The 24,518-nt window shown below is 31.4% G+C and overlaps 3 protein-coding genes across 5 annotated transcripts; all 3 read left to right on the forward strand.

The window, feature by feature from the left end:
• Nucleotides 1-4,910: 4,910 nt before the first annotated feature.
• LOC109791012 (uncharacterized) lies at nt 4,911-5,312 on the forward strand. The gene has a single exon (XM_083074625.1). The coding sequence runs from the start codon at nt 4,911-4,913 to the stop codon at nt 5,310-5,312; it is 402 nt and encodes a 133-aa protein (XP_082930751.1).
• A 9,026-nt stretch (nt 5,313-14,338) lies between these two features.
• On the forward strand, nt 14,339-23,356 carry LOC109791006 (kinase superfamily with octicosapeptide/Phox/Bem1p domain-containing protein). 3 transcript variants are annotated; one of them, XM_083075647.1, is made up of 10 exons: nt 14,339-14,480; nt 14,641-17,661; nt 17,758-17,936; nt 18,063-18,131; nt 18,219-18,371; nt 18,467-18,630; nt 18,766-18,913; nt 22,418-22,540; nt 22,669-22,756; nt 22,841-23,356. In XM_083075647.1, the coding sequence occupies exons 2-10, from the start codon at nt 14,643-14,645 to the stop codon at nt 23,074-23,076; spliced, it is 4,179 nt and encodes a 1,392-aa protein (XP_082931773.1). In that variant the 5' UTR covers nt 14,339-14,480; nt 14,641-14,642; the 3' UTR covers nt 23,077-23,356. The 3 variants fall into 3 exon arrangements, 2 of the variants coding, with proteins under 2 accessions (XP_082931773.1, XP_082931772.1); XM_083075646.1 differs by having other exon boundaries at nt 14,365-17,661; XR_014434191.1 differs by lacking the exons at nt 22,669-22,756; nt 22,841-23,356 and adding an exon at nt 19,127-19,576 and having other exon boundaries at nt 14,362-17,661; nt 22,418-22,542.
• Nucleotides 23,357-23,702: 346 nt separating this feature from the next.
• LOC109791007 (uncharacterized) lies at nt 23,703-24,119 on the forward strand. Its single transcript, XM_020350257.3, has one exon. The coding sequence runs from the start codon at nt 23,703-23,705 to the stop codon at nt 24,117-24,119; it is 417 nt and encodes a 138-aa protein (XP_020205846.1).
• The last annotated feature ends 399 nt before the right edge of the window (nt 24,120-24,518 follow it).

A 24,518-nucleotide genomic window follows, 5' to 3' on the forward strand; every position in this document is an offset into this window, starting at 1 on the left:
TAAGGTTCCAAACCTCTCCATGTTCTTGTTAATCAAATTCATAACGACCATGTGTTACTGTCAAAGCCATGGTTGAGCCAAGTACTATGGTATTGATAAAATTGATTCACTAGAGTGTGGGATTGTTTCTCATAATTTGTTAGATATGACTCAATGAAGGGTTTCAAGATTTCTTGTTTTCTTACTTCTTTTCCTTCATTTAGAAACAATTAAAGTTAAAAAAATAATAAAAAACTTGTAAATTATCCTTGTCACTTTTAAATCTAAATTACATTAATTTATAAGTTTGTTTTTAAACATAAAAATAAAGAAATTAAAAGATATTATTTTATTAACATAAAATAATAAACTTTTAATTTTTTAACTAAAATTTACACTTTAAAATTATAAAATTATGAAATTAGAAAGATATTTTTCAATAAACAACTAAACTAAAAAAATAAGAAATCAATAACTTAGAAAAATAAATTGACACTTCTAATTTCTTTACTTTAATTTATAATATTATTCATAAATTAATATCAATAATATTATTAGTATATTTATACATAAACTAATAATTTGATAAATATAACTTATTATATATTAATATACTTTTACAAAAATATAAATATACATATCTTATCTACTATATTTATATTTTTGTAAAAGTATATTAATATATACTATGTTATATTTATCAAATTATCAATTTATCTATAAATATACTAAAAATATTATTGATATTAATTTATTAACAATATTAAATTATTAATAATATATAAATTTTATTTATTTAGTAATAATAAATATATATCATTTGTTACATTAATAAAAATTATAGTATATGTTAACTTAAATAAGCAAATAATTGTATAATTTTAAATTATTATTATTATATATATATATTAAAATTTTAAAATTATTAAATTTTTAATGGGAGAGATTCAAATTGCACAATTATGATTTTTGAGGGACTATAATTGTTCAATTAAAAATTAAACGACTAAAATTGCACAATTACAATCCTTTAGGGACTAAAATTATCCAATTAAAATCTTAGAGATCAAAATTGCACAATTACAATACTTGAGGGATCAAAAATGTAATTAAGCCAAAATTAAATTAATATTCTTTTTTTTTTTAATTTCACAAGTTTTTTTTAAAATATTTTTAATGAATGTCTTAGTTTCTTATGTTCAAAATTGACAATTTTTTATTTAATTAAATGAATTTCATAATTTTTTCAGTCCTTTAATGAAATAAAATATTTTTAATTTTATTATTTTTTAAAAAAAAATTAACATATTTTCTTTAATTATGCATAATTCTTAAATATAAAAGTTTCATAAATAAAATTTAATATTTCGTGAGGGAACAATTTGTCACAAATTTTTCACAAAATATTTTAACCTATTTGTGACGAAATTTTGAGAGGGAACAATCCGTCACTAAATTTTTTCATTTTAGTGACGAAATTTGTGACAAATTTTTTAGAGACGAAGTTCATTCCGTCACAAAATCCGTCACAAACATTTTTTTTTATTTAGCGATGAAATTTGTGACGGATTTTTAGAGACGAAAATTTTCCCGTCACAAATTTCTTTTTTTTGATTCAGTGACGAAATTTGTGACGGATTTTTAGAGACGGAATATATTCCGTCACAAAATCCGTCACAAAAGTCAATAAATTCTAGTCCGTCACAAAACTTAAAATTCCCTCACAAAATGCGTCACTATTAGCAATGCTATTTTTTCCGTCACAAAATTCGTCACAAATATTAATTTTTCTAGTAGTAAATCCATCAAAATGAGTTAGGTTATTCAACGTGACAACCTATCAACCAAACACGTTAAGGGTAAAAATATCAAATAGGTTTGACTGATCCAACCTAACCTAATCTACAAGAGTCAAATATTATTTTTGATTAAATTAAATAACCTATATTATTTTCAGGTTGTCATCTTTTTGCCCAACTTGACCTATGTCGAGACATTGGATCAAATTGACATAATTAAAAACATATTAAAAAATTAAATATGATTTTTACAATGAAAAATATATAACATAATTAATTGATACTATATATTAGTTATAGATGAGCAATGAGTCAATCACAGTCATATAACTTTAAGTAGTTATAGATATTCACATATTTGAAGTCAAATATATTCTACCAAAAATTAGTAGTTAACACATTCTCTAACATTTTCTATTCAATTAAAAACACTTTGTTGTGATATTTATACAATTAGGTTTAAAATCATGATTTAACATTCTATTCATTGCTCAAACCCCTTCAAAATTAGTTTAACTATATGGAAGATCATGCATAATAATACACCTAACTAATACATCTCTACAAGTTTTATGATTAGATTATTACTATTTTAATAAACTAGCTTTGTTATCTAACATGATCCCAACATATTGGTACTTATGACGTCTTAAATGATTAGTACCGAAAACTGGGAGCAGAGAAATTCTCACATAAGTTAACTTTGACTCTGAGCTTATAACTACAACTATGTAAGCAAACACAAAAGAGTAAAGACTATTATTATTATTATTATTATTATTATTATTATTATTATTATTATTATTATGTTTTATTCTATTATTTCATAATACATTATAGATTTTCAAATTGACAATAAAATAATTTAGATTATTTCACTTTTTAGTTTAATGGGTCAACTCATAAATCTGCAAACTAGTTTAACTTTGACTCATTTGACTTGTCGGACTTAATTGATTAAGTCAAAATGACCTACTTCTATTTGACTAAAACATTATTTTAAAATTTAATTTTACATTATTTATAAATTGATCATACTAACTCAACAAGTCAAATCTAAATTGATAACTCTAGTTAAAAGACGTGCTGGATTAAATTGGACCAATAGACTAAATATATATTTTTTAGTTATTTTTATATTGTTTAATTATATATGATTTTATTATGCATAATATTTTCGAAAGTAATGTATAAATTCATGTTATTTCATTGCGTTCTTCTATAATTAACTAACTAATAATAATAGTTTCTATAGAGAATGTGTGATGAGATAATTTAATAAGGTAACATTTTATAATTGATACATTCTATAAATTAATTTTATTTATTTATTTCATTATTTGATGCATCAAATTATGAATTGTCTGCTTTTTGTAACCTTTTTATCTTTTTTTTTTTTTTTAAAGACATATTAACCCAATTCAACTCACACAACACTACTGGTTGAATTGTGTAGAAAATTTAAAGTTAAACTTTCAAATGATTTCATATTAACCAAATTCATTTTCTTTGATAGGTTAAAAGTGGATTGATTTATACCATTAGTTTTAATGAAACAACGAAAATAGTCATAATTCAAAATGCACGGCAAAAATTCTATTAAAACTAGCTTAATTATAAATAGTGGACATAAAGTTTTACATTGTAATTTTATTTTACAAATAAAATTTTGAAATGCTTAATTATTTGTTCCAAAGACAAAAATAGTAGAAAATAATAAATTAAAAACAATTACTTAATAATTTAATATTGTTCATAAAAATTCTGACCGACCGATACTGACAGATTATGGATAAGATTCTGTACGAGGAAATATAACATTAATGGAAATTTTTAATTTTTTAAAGAAATGTTACTTTTTTTGTGTTTATTAATTTATAGTTTTTTTCTCTGCCTACTAAAACTAGAAACTAATACAGTATTAGGAAACGTGACATTAATGAGATTGATGTTAGTACTCATACTAATAAGATTTTGGTTAGGAATGGTTGAAAAGACGAAGGGACCATTATAATGAGAATCTCATTTGAGATGAGAGTTACCTTTTTTTTTTTTTTTTTTCTTTCTTTTTTTTCTTCTATTTTATTAAGATTAACTTTCTTGTCTGGTATTGGTTAATGGTGAAAGGTCCTTTCACTTAGCTACTACTGATATGACGTGTGTATAATTTGCAAAAATCAATTATATGGTGATTGTTGTCAAATTTCACCTTCAAGCATGTTCAGTAGAATCAATACTACCTATTCTTCAAACCATTCTGCTTTCATTTTTTTTTGTAACAGAATAATATAAAATATAGCTGTTAAATTTTGTTGAATGGTTGAACCACTTGATCATCGATACTAAATACTCTTTCCTAATAAATATTTTTAAAAAATAATATTTTTAAAAAAATTTAAAGCTTGAATTCCAAATTTTTGAGGTTTAAAAACAAATTGTAATAGCAATTGAATTGATATATAATTTTATTGTTTTTTTAATAGAGACATAAAATATCTAAACTTCATTAGTATTTATAAGTCTAATATATATATATATATATATATGTTTATTGGAAATTCATAAATGGCTTATTAACTTAGGTAACATCTTTCAACAAAAACTAAAATTGAACTTGTTGGGTTCTATTTTTTCCCCTTATTCATCAATTTTTAAAAGTAACATAACCTTGGAATCACTATTTAGGAGTCGGATCTGTTGCATTATAGTAGTGAATTTCTATTAAAAGGAAATTTGGATTTTTGATTTACTAAGCTAATCTTTTTCCAATTAGAAAGAGATTGTGGGCAGGATAAAGAATAAAAAAAGTTAATGAAAAGGGAAAATCAGTATAAAGGGTAAAAGAAAAAGAAAAAGAAAAAGGTTTTTGTTCCACCTCCACGTAGTAATGCAAGCGTTACTAATTACTATACTCAAGGCTACGATGTCCACAGAGGAGAAAATGACTTGAATACCCTTGGAAATATAGCGTTATTTTCCGTGACCAGCCACCGCAACCTCCGTGTCCTTTATCGTAATTTCAGTCTCTCCCTTTCCCTCTCAGACTCACCTATTTAGCGTTTTGTTCTACCACTCTCTCTTTCTCTCTCTTGGCTGCATTGCAAAAGCTTCTTCTCTCGCTCCTTCGCGTTCATGGCGGAAGAAGAGTTCAGCGCTGGATCCCCTCACTCTCTCAAGAACAGGTTTAGATCCTCTCTCTGCTTATCGTGTTGCTTCCCTCACCACCGCGTCAGGCCAAAACTCGTTCGAAGCGCGTCGCTTCGCAACAAGCCGCGCTCCACCGATTTCCCCTTCCCCAACCTCAAGGAAAAGTGCTGCAACTTCATTTCCCGCCTCGGCAGCCGCCACCGCCGCCGCCACTCCGCCGACTTCCACTACGACGCCCTCAGCTACGCCCTCAACTTCGAGGACGCCGCCTCCGACGAGAGGTCCGCCGATTTCTCCGCCAGATTGCCGGCGTCTCCACCGCCGAACGCGGCCACGGATGCGAATGCGACCTCCGCCGCATCCGCCAGCGCCAGCGCCAGCGCGTAAATCGGTAGTCGTAGATTTAGATCTAAAAATTCGGCGGCGGTGCGAGCGTAACCGAAACGACGTTGGCGGCGTCGTTTGGAAGTCGTTTTTGTTTGGTTGTTTATGTTTTGGTTTTTGTACATAACGTGATTGTGAGATCCAGCAATAGAATAGCAATGCGAAGAAGAGGAATATGAATAAGGCAAAAAGAAAGGTTACAAAGTGTTTTAGTGTTGGTTGATATATTTTGTGTGGCATTGAAAAACGAAAATGAGAATAGTGTGACGCAGAGTGGTGGAGTCGTAACTCGTAACTGAATCTCTGACGGATGACGACGCTAGTCTGTTTTGTCGTCTTTTTGTTGCAAACGCTTTTGGAGAGACTGCCACACTCGGATTTTCCCACTTTTCTATTCATTTTTTTATTTTTCCAAACCCCACCATTTTCTTCTTATGTTTCTTTTTTCTAATTTTAGTATTTGCTTATAAAATTATTAAACTGCCCGATTAAGATAAAAAAAAAAAAAATTAAACTTTTTTTATTAAGAATAAGTAAAACTTTTAAGAGAGATTAATCTCCTTGATTAACGAAAAATACTCTTTCACATCCTTAATTATTAAATTTAATCTTTGTAAAGCTAAGACAATTTATGGAGAAATTTATTTGCTCTACATTCTAAGAATGATGTTAGTTTTGTGGTTTAATTTAAGCCTAAAGTAAAATGCTAATAGTAGATGATGAAGATTCATTTTAAATTTTTCTTGTTTTAAGATCAATTAAAAAATTGTATAAAAACTGGGTTGAGAAAATAAATTATAGGTGAAAAATATCTTTTCAATTTGGTATTTTCATCGGTATGAGTACGAGTTGAAGCATAAATAAACCATTGAATCAACCACCTCAATAAAGTCTCTGACAAGAGAAAGGATTCTTTTTTTAAATTTAAATTTATAATGTATTTAGATTAATTGTAGAGAAAATAGTCAATAGTTTAAATAATTTTTACAATATTATCAGTTGACATTTATGATAATTTTTTTTTCTTTTACGATAATTACTTTACAAATTATATATATCCTAATTTTTTATTTATTGACATTATAAAATTTTGATACCAACTGACGATGCACTGATACAGAGAACCCACAAACATTCAAAAAACAAAAGAAGCTTTTTGTTGGGCTTTTTTTTTTCTGAAAGTTTTTTTTGGCTTTTTGTTTATTGCGTTGTAAGAAGATTCATATTTAGTTCATGATATATACACTTCCTTTTTTTTATATGTACACCTTTTTTTTTAAATAATAATTAAAATTTTAAAATATTTTAATTTTAAATTTTAAATTTTAAATTTTTTAAGTTTATATTCACAACATTAAATTTAGTATTTTTTTTAAAAACATTTTCCTTTTTTTTCCAATTTTTATATGCACCTCCTTAGCTTTCTTTCATCCACCTATTTTGGTAGCATGTGAAAATTAAAAGAGAAAAAAAAGTGTGTGAAAAAGAAAAAGAAAGTAGTAAATTAAAAGTTTGAGGTGTAAAATTATAAAAATAAAAATAAAAACTACAGTATTTTATAATTTAAAAAAAAATAAAGGAGGTGTACTTATAAAAAAAAGAGGTGTATATATCATGAGCCTTACAAGAGCTTTGTGTTTGGACTCTAGGTTGTGAGCCCAAATTAGGTCCAATACAGGCCTGTATGAAAGAAGTCACACTTTTATCTGTGTTTTTTTATCCCATTACCTGAAAATACATTTAAACAAAAATAATATTTTAGATAGCAATATTTTATTTATTAAACTAGTCGTTTTAGTAAAATTTTGTTTTGTAATTGAAAGGATAATGAAAGAAAAAAAAAGAAGAAAATAAATGTATTTGTTTTTTTTACAAGAAAATAAGTGTTTTACTCTTTTTTTTTTCTGTGTAATAATAAAGGCGTGTTTCATGGCAAGATATGCCTTTATTCTTTTAAATATTTTTTTATTACCAAGGAGTATTTTTTCAATACAAAAATAATCTCTTAATTATGAGAGTTTGATAGAGACTGAATAAATAAATATCTCCTTCTAAGTTAAATTTTTTTCCGTATTCATTAGAGTTAGAACTTGAACCTTAATCATATGAGAGAGATGTATACCATAAATATATATATATATATATATATATATATATATATATATATATATATATATATATATATATATTTCAGAGATAAATTATAACACATTCATTTTAAAAACTAGCAATTATATGCAATCAATTAACAGTGATACGTGTTTTAAGTCACGGGATATCTACAATGCCACATAGTCACTTTAGAGGTATATCGAAATGGAAAATATTACTTAATTTTGATAAATTTTCACCTTTTATTTTTCATATGCATGCGAACATTAAATTGAAGTTCAATACTTTGCTCAAGATTTGTCGTTGTCTATACCATAAGGTGGTTGCTTACCTTCCACTGAAGTTATGAACGATTGGTAACGTGAACTGAATAAAAATGGTGTTTTCGTTGCTTTTGGCTTTCTTCGTATTTGAAAAGTTTATAAGGACCATGAATAACAAGACGCATATATATGGTGACTTTGGGTCCATGATGTGTGTGTCTAATCGAATCTTAACCACCATTCCATAAAATTGAAAATTCCCACACGTCAATTTATTTGGGCACATCATATTGTATATGCATGATCATTCCTCACTAAAACTGCTTCAAGCTTTATTTGAATTCCATTAATTTTATTTCTAGTGTAGAACTAATAAATTTTACAATAACTTCTTATGATCATACTGGAGTGGGCACATATGATTTAGCCGCGAAGATTAGTCATTACCAATAAAAATATAATTTTGTTATATTTTCAGGATCAGATAGAAAATAAACTGGCCATGTGTTGATTCTCTCACTTTATTTATTGAGTAACACTTGCATTATGTAAGTTTTACATCTCTAAATCATACTGCAATAATTCACAAATGTCAATAAGTTTCGAAAGAATTAGGTTTTTCCATTGTATTTTAATATATATATATATATATATATATATATATATATATATATATATATATATATATAATTCATGGATTAAAGATGTTCATATAAAGTCAATTATAATATTTTTTAATATATTTGAGAAGATTACGGTAAATCAATTAATAATAATAACAAAATACGTATTAATATAAATGATTTATATATGTTTGAATTAATGATAAAGTGTAACTATCATGTATTCTTCAAGATGAAGTTGTCATCCAGAACTTGCATCTTAATATGGTAAAAGGTTTTTTAAGAACATTAACAAGTTGATCTTTAGTGAATACATGATAAGAGAGAGTTCATCCAAGATGGATTTGATGCCATGGAGATACACTATATGAACTATGTACCCTTGGTGTAACACAACAAATGCTCCTTAAGATATATGATGCATGCTTTTGTTTTACTCACAAAAATATTTTGTAGGATATTCCATGCTTGCTTCGGGGTATAGTTATGCTGCCAAGCATGGTGACAACATGTGTCTATGAAGGAGACAATGGCATGCAAGAGTAGTTGATCTTGACAATGTCAATAGTGATAGTCCCTCTTGTTTAATGAATCTGGTCATAACCAACAAGAAAGACATTGAATTGGGCCTTTCAAGTTGGATAATTGAAACCACTAAATTTGATGGAGGACTATGTGTTGAGAGCAATCATAAATTATTCTTCATTGAGCGAAATGGCGTTGATGGAAGACATGTTGGTGGTTATGGAGCAAGCGTCAATCGAGAGTTGTTGTTAACATATAAGGTTTAGAAGAATTGAGTTTTTCAATTGCATTTCAATACGAACAAAGTTGTCTAATATATACAAGTCGAGACAATGACATGATAAATCTAAAAATTTGTTAAGTGGAGATAATAAAATATTTTATAATATTATTTATTAAAAAAAATATTTTTTAAAAAGGTATATTTTTGTGATAAAAAAATTTATATACCTATTATTTATAAATTAAAATTTTCTCATAATTAAAGTGACAATTTTTCTTTTTTCTTTTTAGGCCCGATATTATATTTAAGTATGATTTTGTAATTTTTAGTGACTTATTTAATATTAAAAGAACAAAATTATATAAATTATTAAGATAAAGATATTATAATTATTATTTGTTTTCTTTTGTATCTATTCTAAATTTTTATATTTATTTAAAACAAAAATATTTTATAAGAACAATGATTACTATCACAGTTCTTAATATGTTTAAGTAAAAAATAAATAAAAAATATTGTGTAATAATTACTATCATTTTTCTTAATATAGATCCTCTCCTATCAATACACACACACATATAAGATCAAATGAGTTAAAAACTAAAAAAAAATTGAAAAACAACCTATATTTGTAAACTAAATTATGACATCTTTAATAAATAAAGATGTAATAAATCTTCCAGTCAAAACATAAAGTATACTATAATAAAAAAATAAAGACAATTTTGTCATAAAATTAAAGAAACTACACAATAGAATAAAATATAAATAAAATTTTGATATATTTTAACATATTAGATATAAAAAAAATAATCATTATAAAAAATGTTACATATAGTTACATATAAAAAATGTTATTGTAGTCTATATTTATATTTTTTTTTAACAATATATCAACATATAGTATATCTAAAAATATATTTTAGTAATATGTATCATGTTCCTATAAGATGTGTGTCATTACTTAATAATTTTTTTTAATAAAATAAAACATAATTTATATATATTATAAAGAAAATAATAATATAAAAAAATAAAAAAGAGAAATTTTAGAGGGGACAACTATCCCTACTCTTACAGCTATATGGATTCGTCCTTGAATAAAAAATTCATGAATTAAAGATGTTAATACAAAATTAGTTATAATATTTTGATATATTTTGAAAAGATTATGATAAATCAATTAACAACAATAATAAAATATGTATCAACATAAATGTATTATTTGTATCTTAATTAATGATGGAGTACAACTCTCATGTGCTAATAATGCGATGATGATAAATAGGAAAAATTATAAATATTACAAAATGAAGTTCCATAAACACCTTCACCAACAATTCATTGTTTTCCATTAAATGTCAAGCTTATTTTTTTAATTTTCAAATTAATTTTTTTTCGATGAAGTGCATATCATTAGTAAAATATTATTGTTTAAAAAAAACTTGGTTAACGTGTTCAAAATTATTTTTTTATTGATTTTTTTTATATTCTTATATCGAGTTTTTGTTATGTCAATTTTATGATTCATTTGAATCATTTAGGTGTTGGACTCATCAACTTTTTGATTGGATTAGTCAATCCGGTATATTTCACAATATAGATTAAAAACATCTAACAACATTCTTCCATTTTTCGTGTGATAGACTCATGCAAATAATCATTTTCATTTTAGAAATAGAGAACTCTTATTCCTTATCACTTACAAAAAAATTGATTAGATTTTTTCACTTGAAATTTCTCTATTAAATATATGATTCATTTATTTTTTAATTTTTATACTTGCAAAAGTTTATTCTTTTTCTTTTAGTCCTTATTGTTATAAACAGTACGTTTTAATTTTTATAGAAACACATTTTTTTCCCTTGTGAAATTAGTTCATGCTGTTATTTTGTGTTTAACATCTATGTTATTTTTACATGACCTTGAAATCCATTAGTTTTTCCCATGAGATATAGTTCCTTGTTGTAAACTCTATATGAGTTTTCTCTTCGTCGCAATACTCATTTTTGCGTGACTACTAGTGGCACTACCTTTGTTGGAGGGATGGAAGGCTAGCTCTTTAACTTATGGCAACTATTTTTTAAAGTTTGAGTGTTGTATTAACAAGAGAGTAACACGTCACAATCCACTTTCCAACCCATTAATGATCAAACAAAGGTCAGTCAATATGTTCATAGTCACGTCAACAACATAAAACAATGTTAGACATTAATTAGTGTTATGAATTGATTTGAAAAAAATGTATTTGTAGAGACTAAAACATACTAGTTCTAACGATAGAGATTACAAAGAAAATTGTATAAATATAAAGAGTAAAAAATAATTAAACTTAAGTATATTAATTTCACACAAAAAAAGTAGATGGATAGAAAGCGCGTACGATGATGATGATATGTATCTTTCGTGTCTTATCCATCTCTTATAATAATAATAAACTTTTGGCCCATCTTATTACTCAGCTTACAAAAAGAGAGAAAGGTTAAAGCGTAGTGTGGTGCTGTACATTTTCCTCACATACTTTCTCTACTTTAACAATAATAATGTAATAATATTTGTCTTGCACACGTGGGATTGGCTAGATAAAAATAATACATAATGCAAATATAAAAAAAAAATGTAAAACTGTTAATTTAAAACAGTTTACATAAGACCCCAGAAACAAGTTGCATGAATCCTGAATGCCACCTAAATACATGACGTGTTGGAGGTCTACTTTCTTTTAGTTTCATACACCTCAACACTATTTGTCTCCTTCTGGTCCTTTATTAGAAAGCAATCATACCTGTTCTTTTTTTTCTCTTCCTTTTTAGCCATGGGGGGACTCTAATCTCTATTCTATTTCCATTAAGTGGGTTAAGGCTTAAAGAAATTTAAGTGTCACTATCTAATAAAAAGAGTGACCCATTAATTCAAAGATAGAAATAACGAGCAACTAACACTATGGGGATCCACGAGTTTTAATTTTTGACTCTAGACTTTGAAACAAGAAACGTAATTTGAAACCTATACTCACTATTTAAAACTTGTGCAAACAATCTTACTATTTGCTATCTGTGCGCACTCATCTTAACAAATTAATATATATATATATATATATATATATATATATATATATATATATATATATATAAAATTTCAAGCGTGTGGTTCAGCAGTAGGAGTTGATCCACGCTTAAGCAAGGTCAGAGGTTTGAATTCTTCCTTGTGTATGCAGTCACGTTAAAAGTTCATATCACTTTATACGTGTATATCAAATTTTGTTAAAATTGGACAACAACATGAAGGTAATCAAAATATTCATATTTTAGTATATTTTAAAATGAATATATTACGTCAATTTTGTTTTATAAAAAATGAAGTATCAAATAATCTTGAATTAATACAAAATTCACATTTAATATAAAGTTATTGAGCAGTGTAATACTTAGTAAAAGTTTCATTGATGTTATTATGACCCCTTTAGCTCTATGTATATATATATATATATATATATTTTAAAATGATAAATGCTATATAAGGTCACAAAAGAATGTTATTAGGGTTAATTACATTTTTATTTTATTTAAATATTATTATTGTGTGTAAGTTGGATTTCTCATTTTTTTTCCACAGTTCTAATATTAAGTATTTTTCTAAATGTGTCTAATTTATTATTATTATTTTTTGTAATTACGTATTTTTCTTTTAAAACAAAACTCAAGTCATTAACATGGAAGTCATGTAATGGCATAAATATATCGATGAGTAGGCATGGCAACGGGGCGGGGCGGGGCGAGTTTTATGTTCCCCGCCCCGCCCCTGTCTCCGCTTTTATTTTTTTTTCTTCTTTTTTTCTTTTAAATAAATATGAACAATTTAAAAAAAATAAAAGAAAAATAAAATATATATAATTTTTTACATATAAATATTTATAATTTTGGTTTATATATATAAAAATAATTTTTTAATTATATTATTAAGCGGGGCGGGGGCGGGTATGGGGACGGGGGCGGGCGGGGTGGGTATTAACATCCCCGCCCCCGCCCCCGCCCCCGCCCCCGATTTTATTAATTGGGGAAAACTCGAACCCGATAAACACGGGTTTTCCCAATCCAAATTGGGGAGGGTTCGGGCGGGTACCCACGGAGGCGGGTTAGATTGCCATGCCTATCGATGAGATGTGGATTTAGCAAAAAAAAAAAAAAAAAAAAAAAGGCTAGCGGTCCGCAAGGTGAAAAATTAAAATATAAGGAGCCCACAGGATAATATTCGACAATATTTTGAAGAGGGTTATCCTTGAAAAGATTACTTATGGAATAATTTATTTTTAGGAAATCTTGTAGATTATGTAAAGTGCAAATGTTTATTTTACCTTTAAATTAATTTTAATACAAATTATTCATATATAACTAAATAAATAAAATTTGTTTGTTTCACTTAATTTACTCTAAATAATATTTTATCTTTATATAAATTAAAATAATTATACTAAACGAGAATATTTTTAAAATTATTTTTAAATAAAAGTGTTTTAACTTATTTTCTTCGAAAAGAATATTTTTAAATATTTTTCTCAATCTCTGATCTTTTCAATTTATCTCTTCTATTTTTATTATTATTAAATTAAATTTAGTATTTCTTTTTAAAATTATTAATAATTAAAATAATATAATATTATATAAATAGTTTATTATAAATTTAAAATATAGTTTATACATTAAAAATATTTATTTATTACAAAATTTAATTATGATATAAATTATATATAATATTATAAATTTTAACTATATAAATTAAATATTTATTCTATATATTTGCATGTACTATATATATATATATGTTATAAAATAAAAAGGAATAGCAGAGATTCACGAAGCATGAACTACCGAAAGTATTTTTAAAAAAAAATAAAATAATAGAGAAAAATTTGAAAGATTTTCGTTTGGTAGTGAAGAAAAGATTTGGTGGGGGATGATGAGATGCCCCATTAATCTGTTGCCCAAACGTAATTGTAATCTATGGGGTTGGGCTTGGTGGGCCCATTAAATAACCCTCCAAATTCAAATTATATTATTTTATGATCAAGTAATGATTTTTTTTAAAAAAAAGAAGGTTGGGTTTTGTACCTGTCGTTTCCCGGGAAAATATGAAAAACGCGCCATTTTTCACGTTTGCTGCAGCAAGAGAATCGGAAAGGAAATACGAGAAATTGTTGGAAACTTGAAATGTATATATAAAATTAAAAAAAAAAGTATAAAGAGGGTTATCCTTGATGGATGGACCGACAATAATAAATAATAAATAAATAAGAAATGAGGAAAAAAGAAAGGCTGATTGATTGTTTAGGCTTGTCACCGTTTCCTCCATTTTTCCTTTTGGGGACTCTCTCTCTCTCTCTCTCTCTTTTCTCTTTCTATCACACTTACTGCGATACATACATATGGTACATCCTTCATTTCATTTTTTCTTTCTCAATTTTCCCCCAATTTTACTAGGGTTTTAATTGCACCCCCAATGCACTAATCATTCTTCATTCATTTCTCGTTAATCAATCTCCCACCGCACCATTCATTCCCATCTCAATTCATACTTTCTGTTTCCAGCCATGGCGTATGATCAGAATTCCGTTCCCATGGATCTTCGTCCGCTGAACATGGCCGCCGCGGTGGCGGAGGAGCCCTTGATTTCTCCGGCCACCGTCACGCCGCCCACGCCCAATTCCGTCGGGGAGATTTTCTACACGCCCTCGGCCACCGCCGGCGCCGCCGCCACGTGGTGCGTCCGCCCCATTGCGCATCCCAACGTCAGCCCCGCCGCGTTCGGGTTTAACTACGGCGGTTCCGGTTACGGCAACCGCGTTGTGGCGGGGAATGCTTTGAATATGGGCAAGGTTTTGGGCTGTAATGGATTGGACAAGGCCTGCAATGATGTGAATGGTTTCGGTTATGGTGTTGGCGGTGGCGGTGGCGGTGTTCGGGGCAGCAGAGCCGCCGGAAGCGGCGGTGAACACGGCGGCGATGATGGCGGTAGCGACGAATCAGCATCGGGGAGGAAGGTGAAGTTTCTGTGCAGTTTTGGTGGGAAGATTTTGCCTAGGCCTAGTGATGGAATGCTGAGATATGTTGGGGGGCAAACGAGGATCATTAGTGTTAGGAGAGATGTGAGTTTCAATGATTTGGTGCAGAAGATGGTTGACACTTATGGGCAGGCTTTGGTTATTAAGTACCAGCTCCCCGAGGAGGATCTTGATGCATTGGTGTCTGTGTCGTGTCCTGATGATGTGGAGAATATGATGGAGGAGTATGAGAAATTGGTTGAAAGATCTTCTGATGGTTCTGCTAAGTTGAGGGTTTTTCTGTTTTCTGCTTCGGATAGTGAATGTTCTAGTGGGGTGCAGTTTGGGGACTTGCAAGATACCGGGCAGAAATATTTTGATGCTGTGAATGGGATTGGTGTTACAGAGGGGGTTGGGGGTGGGATCAATAGGAAGGAGAGTGTTACAAGTGCTGCATCAACACAGAATTCTGATATGAGTGGAGGTGAGGCTCTTGACGGTTCAATTACAGGTCAAGGAGATGTGAGTGGGGTGTCCTTGTCATCATCTAAGGAGAATGTGTCAGCAGCTTCTTCAAACACAAGTTCAAATTTGGTGGTTTCAGAGGCCGGTGCATCGGTTTACTTGGGTAATTCCGCGGCTACGTTGGCTATGCCTGTTGCTAAGAATAGTCCTACTACCCACAATCCTTATTTCCAGAATGAGTTGGAAAAGTCGGTGCCTGTTACTTTGTCCCAGCAGCCATTTGGATTGCAGCAATCTGGAACAGAGATTCCGGTCACTTCACCTTATTTGCAGCCTTTTGTTGATCCGGGCCAGGAGGTTATGAACCATGCAGATTATGTCCAGCTGCCTTCCCAGATGGGGTTCACAAATACTCAGATTTTAGGAAAGACTGGGACTGTCTTCACCCCACAGCAGTTTCATGATAATACTCCTGGTTTAGCTTTCCATCCGGTCATCCCTGGGGTACAAATGACAATGACTCAACCATCTTCTCATGGAATAAGACCAAATGTTATTCAACAACCACAACCACAACCATTGGTGCAACCTCAGCAACATCTTTTGGATCAATACAATGATGAAAATACATCAGGAGTAAGGATTATCCAGGTTCCTGCTGAACGTAGCTACAACACATATCAGGTTCAAGCGAACCAAGTTCCTTCTGTCATAGTTGGTGGTAATTATGGCTGGGTTCAGGTTCCTCCACAAGAGCGTGTTGTTATTTCTGATGGATTGTTATCTCAACAACAGGTAATGATCCCTGAGAAAATCCGAAGAGCCGAGGACTGTACTATGTGTCAAAGAAAACTGCCTCATGCACATTCAGATCCAGTAGTTCCAGATCAGCATAATAATGGTGCATGTCCCAGTCCTGGTTCATCCCCAAGTCACCGTAGTTTCCCGATGGAGGACAACATAAAAGCTCAAGCAGCAAATAAGATTATGCCAATGAAGGAAGGCATTGCTGAACAAGGTGCTGGGACCAGACCCAGGGTTGTTGGAAAATTGGAACCTCTTGATGGAGTACATCATACTGAGACCACTGGGCTTTCTCATAATATTGAGCCACAGCCTGAAGGTGGGAGGATTTTTATGCAAAAGCCAGAAGAATTTGATCATTCCAGGAATTCATTTTTCCAGGAAAAGATTGGAAGGAGAGGTGAAAAGCAATCTCCAAATGATGAGCTCATGGGAAACGCACCACTGTCTTATCTACATGATGTTGCTGACCAGCACATGGTACCAGTTGAAAATTGGGTTAAACAGAATGTGCTTCTTAACAAACCTGTCAGTAATGATACACCTATAGTTGATGGAACATCTATACAAACTTCAGAGTGTATGGTTCAAGGATCTCAAAAAGAATATACTAATGAGCTTACTGGGGTTGGTTCTAAATCAGATGCCATAGATAATTGGATTAGACAAGACCATCTAAAAACTATTGATGGAAGGATGGACACCTTCAACATACGTAATTCTGAAGTTTATGTAAGTAATGATTACTCTTTTCTGCCGGTTGATAAATCCAGTGGGAATGATAAATTACATTACAACTCTCAGCAATCTGTAGAGGAAGAGGTGATTCTGGACAACAACTTTGGCAGGTCTAAATTGATAGTTGATGCGAATCAAAGTAAGATGACAGGTATGATGCCTTGTTCTATGGAAATTTCATACGGGCACAATTCCAGGTCAGGGGAATGCAATGAGGCTGCACAGCCCCCTGTTTGGGGCATTCCTGGGTCAAATTGTCCACCGAAGATTGGAAACCCCCACAGGGATGATTTAGTATCATCTTCATCCCCATCTGTCAGGTTTGGAGAGGTGCAGGATACTCCAAACTCACTTTTCAGCAATCAGGATCCCTGGAATATTCAGCATGGTACCTTCTTTCCACCTGCTGGACCTAACAAAGATGCATTGAAGAATCGTAATGATCACTTTGGTGAGAACTCAGGCAACTTTGGGGAACAAAGTTTAGAAGCACAGTTGGATGATACCCTCTACCAGTCATTCAAACAAAATTTAACTTTAGAACATGGTCGATATGCCAAAGGTCTATAAATTGTTTAAGTCCTAAACTATGTAACTCTGTTTCTGATAGATGGTCATGAAGCTAATACCATATTCTGTTTTGGTTTCTTAATTGAAGGTTCAGCAGAAGACCAACAACTTCAAGCTGTTGCAGAAGATGTAGCAGCTTCTGTTCTGCACTCAAGAACTCCATCAAATTCTGACTTGCATTCCAGAGATGTTTCCTGTCAGGAAAACATTGAGGATGGAAGCGTTCAAAATAATCTAATAGATGTAACATGTGGACATAAAACTCAGGTGATTTTATTTACATATTCCTCAGTAATTGTATTATCATCTGCTTTGTAATTGCAGAAATAGAACAAAATAATCTGTATGCCACTCTCTTTAGAATTATTGTAAATACTAATCTTCTCCTTTTAGGATGCCAAGAACAAGCAACCAGAAAAGGCAAATTTTGGCTTTCCTGCATCGGGTGTGGGAAAATTACAGGTTGAATGTCTTTCACACATTTCCCTTTCTATGCTTTTGTGCTGTCAGTGCAGCAGAGCTAAAACCTTGCTGGTGGAACTTTACTAGGTTATAAAGAATTGTGATCTTGAAGAACTGACTGAACTGGGTTCTGGTACCTTTGGGACTGTATATCATGGAAAATGGAGGGGCACAGATGTTGCAATCAAGCGGATTACTGATAGATGTTTTGCTGGAAAGCCTTCAGAGCAAGAGCGCATGGTCTGTCTCTCATTAATGGCTATGATTTCGATTTTCTCTAACCCTCTTCAATTACCAAAGAACTAACAATGATACTTGGTTTGTGCATGAAACAGAGAAGTGACTTCTGGAATGAGGCAATCAAGCTGGCTGACTTGCACCATCCAAATGTGGTAGCTTTCTATGGTGTAGTGCTTGATGGCCCAGGAGGTTCTGTGGCAACAGTAACTGAGTATATGGTTAACGGTTCTTTAAGAAATTCCCTGCAAAAGAGTGAGAGGTAACTTCTGCTTGTATTCATAGGCATGTTTCCATGTATATGTTCATGTTTGTTTCTTAGTTCCTTCGCATTACCTGGATTTAATATCTTGTTTCCAAATTGATAAATGCTTGATGCTAATGGTGATCATATCAGGAATCTTGACAAGCGCAAGCGTCTTTTGATTGCAATGGACGTGGCATTTGGAATGGAGTACTTGCATGGAAGAAACATTGTACACTTTGACTTGAAAAGTGACAACTTGCTTGTGAATCTCCGAGATCCTCACCGCCCAATATGCAAGGTTTAAATGCTTGATACTGATGGTTTCATATCAATTATCAAGAATCTTGTTCTGTTGTCTCATATTGTGGTAGACATGCATTCCAGTATTTTGTATGTTAGGAGATACATTAGTTTGCCCATTTTCTTTCATATATGTTTAGGACTCAAGGTTCTTGTTAATTTATGACTTGTCCATTATGTGACGTACTTCTACTCTGGTGTAATTGAGCAGATTATTAAGATCTTTGGAATATGCTAAAGTGGCTTCCCTTGATGAACCCTGATGAGATAGATTGATCAGTTTGCTCCTTTAGTCCGATTCAAGGAATTTGATCCATCGAAAGTACTAAATTATGGTGGTGTGATATTTAGTTTGTCGGTTTGTCTAAAGGGTGACTTCAGATATATCTGTTAACCAGTCATAAGTTTGACTGGTTGGCTGTGCATAAGGTTTACTGTGATTTCTAAGTGAAAGTTTATATATGAATGTAGACAACTATACACTAATTATAAATTTAAAATTGTTTATTATAGCATTAGGTTCTGGTGGAAAATTAGTGATTGCAAATATGCACTGCAGTGTCTAGATGGGTGTCGTGAACTCAACAGAAAATAATGGGAATTCATTTGAAGATGAGTCATCAACTTGCATAGGCTGATGCAAACCCACTGAAAAACTAAGGTTATAAACTGCCACTTGTGAATGTGTAGCACTGGATTTGCCCATAAGTTTATCAATTAGGTACAAGTTGGCATGCACCAAGAATTTTAGGCTGGATTTAAAGATTTAGCTTGCAGCCTAATGTAGATGTGACTGCAAAAAATTTAAAGGCTCCTGTGCTGTTAAGCTGTCTTCTTTCATTGTTCTGCAAATTGGATTGTAGTTCTTGTACGCATTGTTCAGATATGTTTTCACCAATAGATCTCACATTCATTTTGTCTCACCGGGGAAAATGAAGTTTACCGTTGAAAAATCATGTCTCATTGGCTCTGTTTTATTTGCTTTTCTCAGGTTGATATTTATTATCCTCTCATGTTTGCTGATTCTGTTCTCTTGCTAGTTGTTGTGTATGGATATTTTTAACATCTTGGGGGACAATGATAGACCGTGTGTTGTATACCATATGCCTAGCTCGTTTGTATGTTGCATTATTAGTATTTAAAAAGCTACATTTTGTGTTTTGTTGTTGAAAATAACCCAAGTTGCTCTTCATAATCGAAGACATTAGAGGTGAAAGTCTCCATATTATTTTAAAGTTTAAACCTTGTTCTGAAAATTGTTCTTGTTCTCTCAGTTATTAAGGTTGAAACCCAGTCTATACCATAGGTATTATAATCTTACGACTCAAGTTCAAATCATATGATTCAGTATGAATTGTCTACCTATTGATTCTTGTGATAAGATGAATCTCAAATGACATTAAATGTTACTATACATGAATGAATTGGTGCAATTTTGTATCATTGATACAAATCATATGATTCAACTATTCATTATTTTTTTCTTTCTTACTTTTCTTTCACTATTTCTTGTGAAAGAAATTGAAAAGTCATATTAGCTTAAATTATTAAATGAAAAGTAGTTGAAGGAGTATATATGAACTCACCCTATTTGATTATTCTACTGTATTTGTCTCTCTCACCCATTCAATGCATCTGTATATGTCTCTCACTCTCCCTGCGCATGCTTTCTTTTATTTGTACTCAGTTGGGGACTACATGTATTCTGGCAGGATAGAGTTGCATGTATCCTTTATATATTTTGTAATATTTCTTATGGTTCAACTTGCACCAATTAATATATGTTATTTGGCCGATAAAAGCAAAACTCATTCAATGCATCCTGCATGAACACTATTTGTCTATTTCATTGCTTTGTTCCATTCGTATAACTAATAAATTTGTTTTATCAGGTTTATGGTTAAGTTGTTTATCTATTTTTAGTTTAAAACTGTTATGTTGAACACTATGTATCATCTATATGATACATTAGAAATTATTTTTCGTTGTCTCTGAATCTTACAATTCAAAGCAAATTATGATGCATGATCCAGAAATTAGCTTGGCTATTCAGGATTTGAATCACAATTTGATAACTTTGATCTATACTACCAGGATTTAATCATGGGATGGTCAAATGGATTTATTTTCCCTTGTTTTAGCTTCACCTCTTTTTGTTGCCTTGTTTTTTAAATTATAATTCCATTTGGATGCTCTCTTTATTCCTTAGGCGTCTTTCTTTTAAATTGTTCCTGCAATTTATGTCAAGCGTTCATATTGGTTATATTTGTAGGAATTCAACTATTTGTCTTGGGTATTATGGTAGTGCACAAAAGACCTTTTGGATGCTTAATGAATGTCTTGTTAGTGTCTTCAGGGAATCAATGTGAAAGAAAAACCTATAAAATTTAGATGATGTTATCTGAGATGCTTGGAATTTTCTCTAGTCCTGGAAATAAGATTAAATGAAGGTGACTGTACAAGTTACTGAAGATTCTACCTGTTGATACTTGACAGAATTATGGGATTTTACCCTGGATTCCTATAATATGAGAAGTAGATGATGGAAACTGTTTTTTGTTAGCAATTATATGGAATGTATCTACTCTCTAGTGTTTTGGTGTTGATTATGCTATTGAAATCTAGAACAAAGCATCTTTTATTCCTAAGGAAAAGTTAAGGTTGCAGTGTTACACAAAAATTACCAGAGGCCCTCAACTGTAGATGCCGATCAAGATCTTCCAAGAAGCCAGAGAAACTTGGGCCTTTTCATACTTGTTGTATGCTCTATTTCTCTGTTTTCTGTTAGGCTTGCTAACCTGTGCTTTTCTTAGTACATTTTACTCTTGACTAGGGTAGCAACATATTTAGTGTGTTGGAGCTTCCTTATTCTACACGAAGATTTGGCCATTTGAATCTTTGTAATGTTGCCTCCTGCATCATCCAACCCTAATTAAATTTCACTTGTTTAGCTATTCTAAACCTGCCAACTTTCCATTCCCAGTTTTCTTGGTCAGATGTGCCTTGCAATTGACACCACAAATTTGGTGTTTGTAGTTCAGTTAAGATCCATAGTAAGGCATAAAGCCTATTCAAACCATTCGGTTTATGTAATACGAGAACCAATTGGTTTGATTCAATTTGTAAAACCGAACCGAACTAAACTGAGTTAAGTTGCTTGAATCCTTCTGAACGTAAAAATTCACAAAATAATTTGGAAAAAACCAAAGCAAATGATAACAAAAACAGGACCTATTACTGGGCTATTGATCCATCAACAAAATAATGTCTAAAGGTCTATACTGTGTTCCATCAATTTGCATTGGATTTGAACACCCATTCACTGAATGATTTTAAATTTGTTCCATTTCTGCAACATTAAGCACCATCATTTTCTTTTAACCGATTTTAGGTCATCAATATTTGCTTCCGCTCAACACAGTTCTACTTGAAGCATGGAACACCTGATTAATTGATCCCTCAGTAGTCAGTTTACCATTTACACTTTTGCCTCTGATGTCAGGTTGGCGACTTGGGTCTGTCCAAAGTAAAATGTCAGACACTGATCTCTGGTGGTGTGAGAGGAACTCTACCATGGATGGCTCCAGAACTGCTGAACGGAAGCAGTAGCCTTGTATCAGAGAAGGTTTATGCTTTAACTTAATCTGAATGGTTGATGTATTACGACGCCTTCATATTTGGTCACTATTTAAATTTGATACTTTTTATTTTTATTTTTTATTTTTTTATATATATATTAATTTGTTGTTTCAGGTTGATGTGTTTTCGTTTGGTATTGTGATGTGGGAACTCTATACTGGGGAGGAGCCATACGCTGACTTGCACTATGGTGCTATTATAGGTAACATTCGGGTTGAATCCAAACTTTTGATTTAATTATTTGGCGTTCAGTTAAATTGAGTTGTTACATGTAAATATAATTCAGGTGGTATTGTGAGCAACACTTTGCGCCCTCCTGTTCCTGAATCTTGTGATCCAGAATGGAGATTGTTGATGGAGAGGTGCTGGTCATCAGAGCCATCTGAGAGACCTACCTTCACTGAGATTGCCAGTGAATTACGTTCTATAGCGTCCAAGATCTCTCCCAGAGGACAAAACTCTCCTAAGGGACAAAACCAACAGCTGCAACCCAATTCGCTACAGACTCAAGTCCACAAATGATTTTTGCCTTATTTTGTGTTTTTCATCCAATTGCATATTCTGCAATATATAATAGGGAAGGAATGATTTGTTAATTGTTTCAGACAGAAAGTTACCAAGGTTGTTAAGAGGTTTCTAGCTTTTTTAGTTATACTACATATTCTTCTATTACTTCCAACCCTCAATGAACATGATCAAACATGTCATTTGAGTTGGCAAAAAAAAAATAGAAAATAAGAAAACAATGTGAAAAGTTGTACTGCCTTTGTTAAAATCGTGTTCATTCATTGAATTTCCTTTATGAGTGTCGCGTGTACTGTGCGTGTAAAACGTGTCTTTCCTTTTTTGTCAAAGCAATTGAGTATGACGCGTGGGGGGTAGTCAACATGATATTGAATTCTAACACTACACGAAATTAAAATATTAATTAATATTACTTCACCCAACCGCTTCTTTTATTTAATTGCTAATATCTCATTGTTGAGTAATAGGAAACTAGAAAGAAAACTCGTGATTGGAACCTTCTGAATTCAATTTTCAAAAATGTCTCCTACGGTTTCTTTGACTTTTCCTCCTTCAGCACTCTCTCGTTCTATAAATCTTTTCTCAATTATTAAAGCCGCCACTAACCTCACATACAAGAATACATGGCGTCTCACGAGGCAAGGCCATTGGTGATGGAAATGGAACGTGAAGAAGATTTCGAAGATGCCAGCAGCAGCTGTGGATGCTTTCATTGTTTTGGTTTCAAGAAATGGTGGCAGGGCCATGATGAAGAAGGTAAAGGACTCCTTGACAATAAGGGTACTGAGGGAGAATCATGGGTTGTGAACAAATTGAGAAAAACAAAAGAGTTTACAGAAGTAATTGCTGGTCCAAAGTGGAAGACTTTCATTAGAAAGATAAGTGGGTATGGGAAGAGACAACAAAGGAAGAGGTTCCAGTATGATGAACATAGCTATGCTCTCAACTTCAATAGTGGGGCTCAGAGTGAAGATGAAGGCATGCCTCACAGTTTCTCAGCTAGATTTGCTGCTCCTGGACGTCGCCAGAATGAATTATGATACGTCCATGTTCTTGTTTTCGTTGTTGCCAAAACTTGTTTCTAGTTTTTGTTTTTTAATTATCATTCATTGTGTGAAGAGTTACGACCATTGTGTTCTTTTCCCACCTATTAATTAAAAATTTTACGTTTTATTTAGAGAAAACCGATTGAAAGGGCACCCACCAAAAATATTGTTTTTGGTTTGATCAATCTTCTTCTAGAGATGGAAATGGGAAAGAGAGGATTTGGATTCTTCAAGACAATAGTTACACGTAAACCATTGGTTTTGAGGATAAAGTAACATTATTCCAAAAGTAAACGCGTTGCGTTGAGGACGCCTTCAAAATAATTTATTCCTTTTCGTTTGCTTTTGGTGCCTATTCCTTTTCATTCCCAATTCCTTTTGTTGAAAGAAGGC

Source organism: Cajanus cajan, chromosome 5 (assembly GCF_000230855.2).
Source record: "Cajanus cajan strain Asha chromosome 5, NIPB_CcT2T_4, whole genome shotgun sequence".
Classification (NCBI taxonomy): Eukaryota; Viridiplantae; Streptophyta; class Magnoliopsida; order Fabales; family Fabaceae; genus Cajanus; species Cajanus cajan.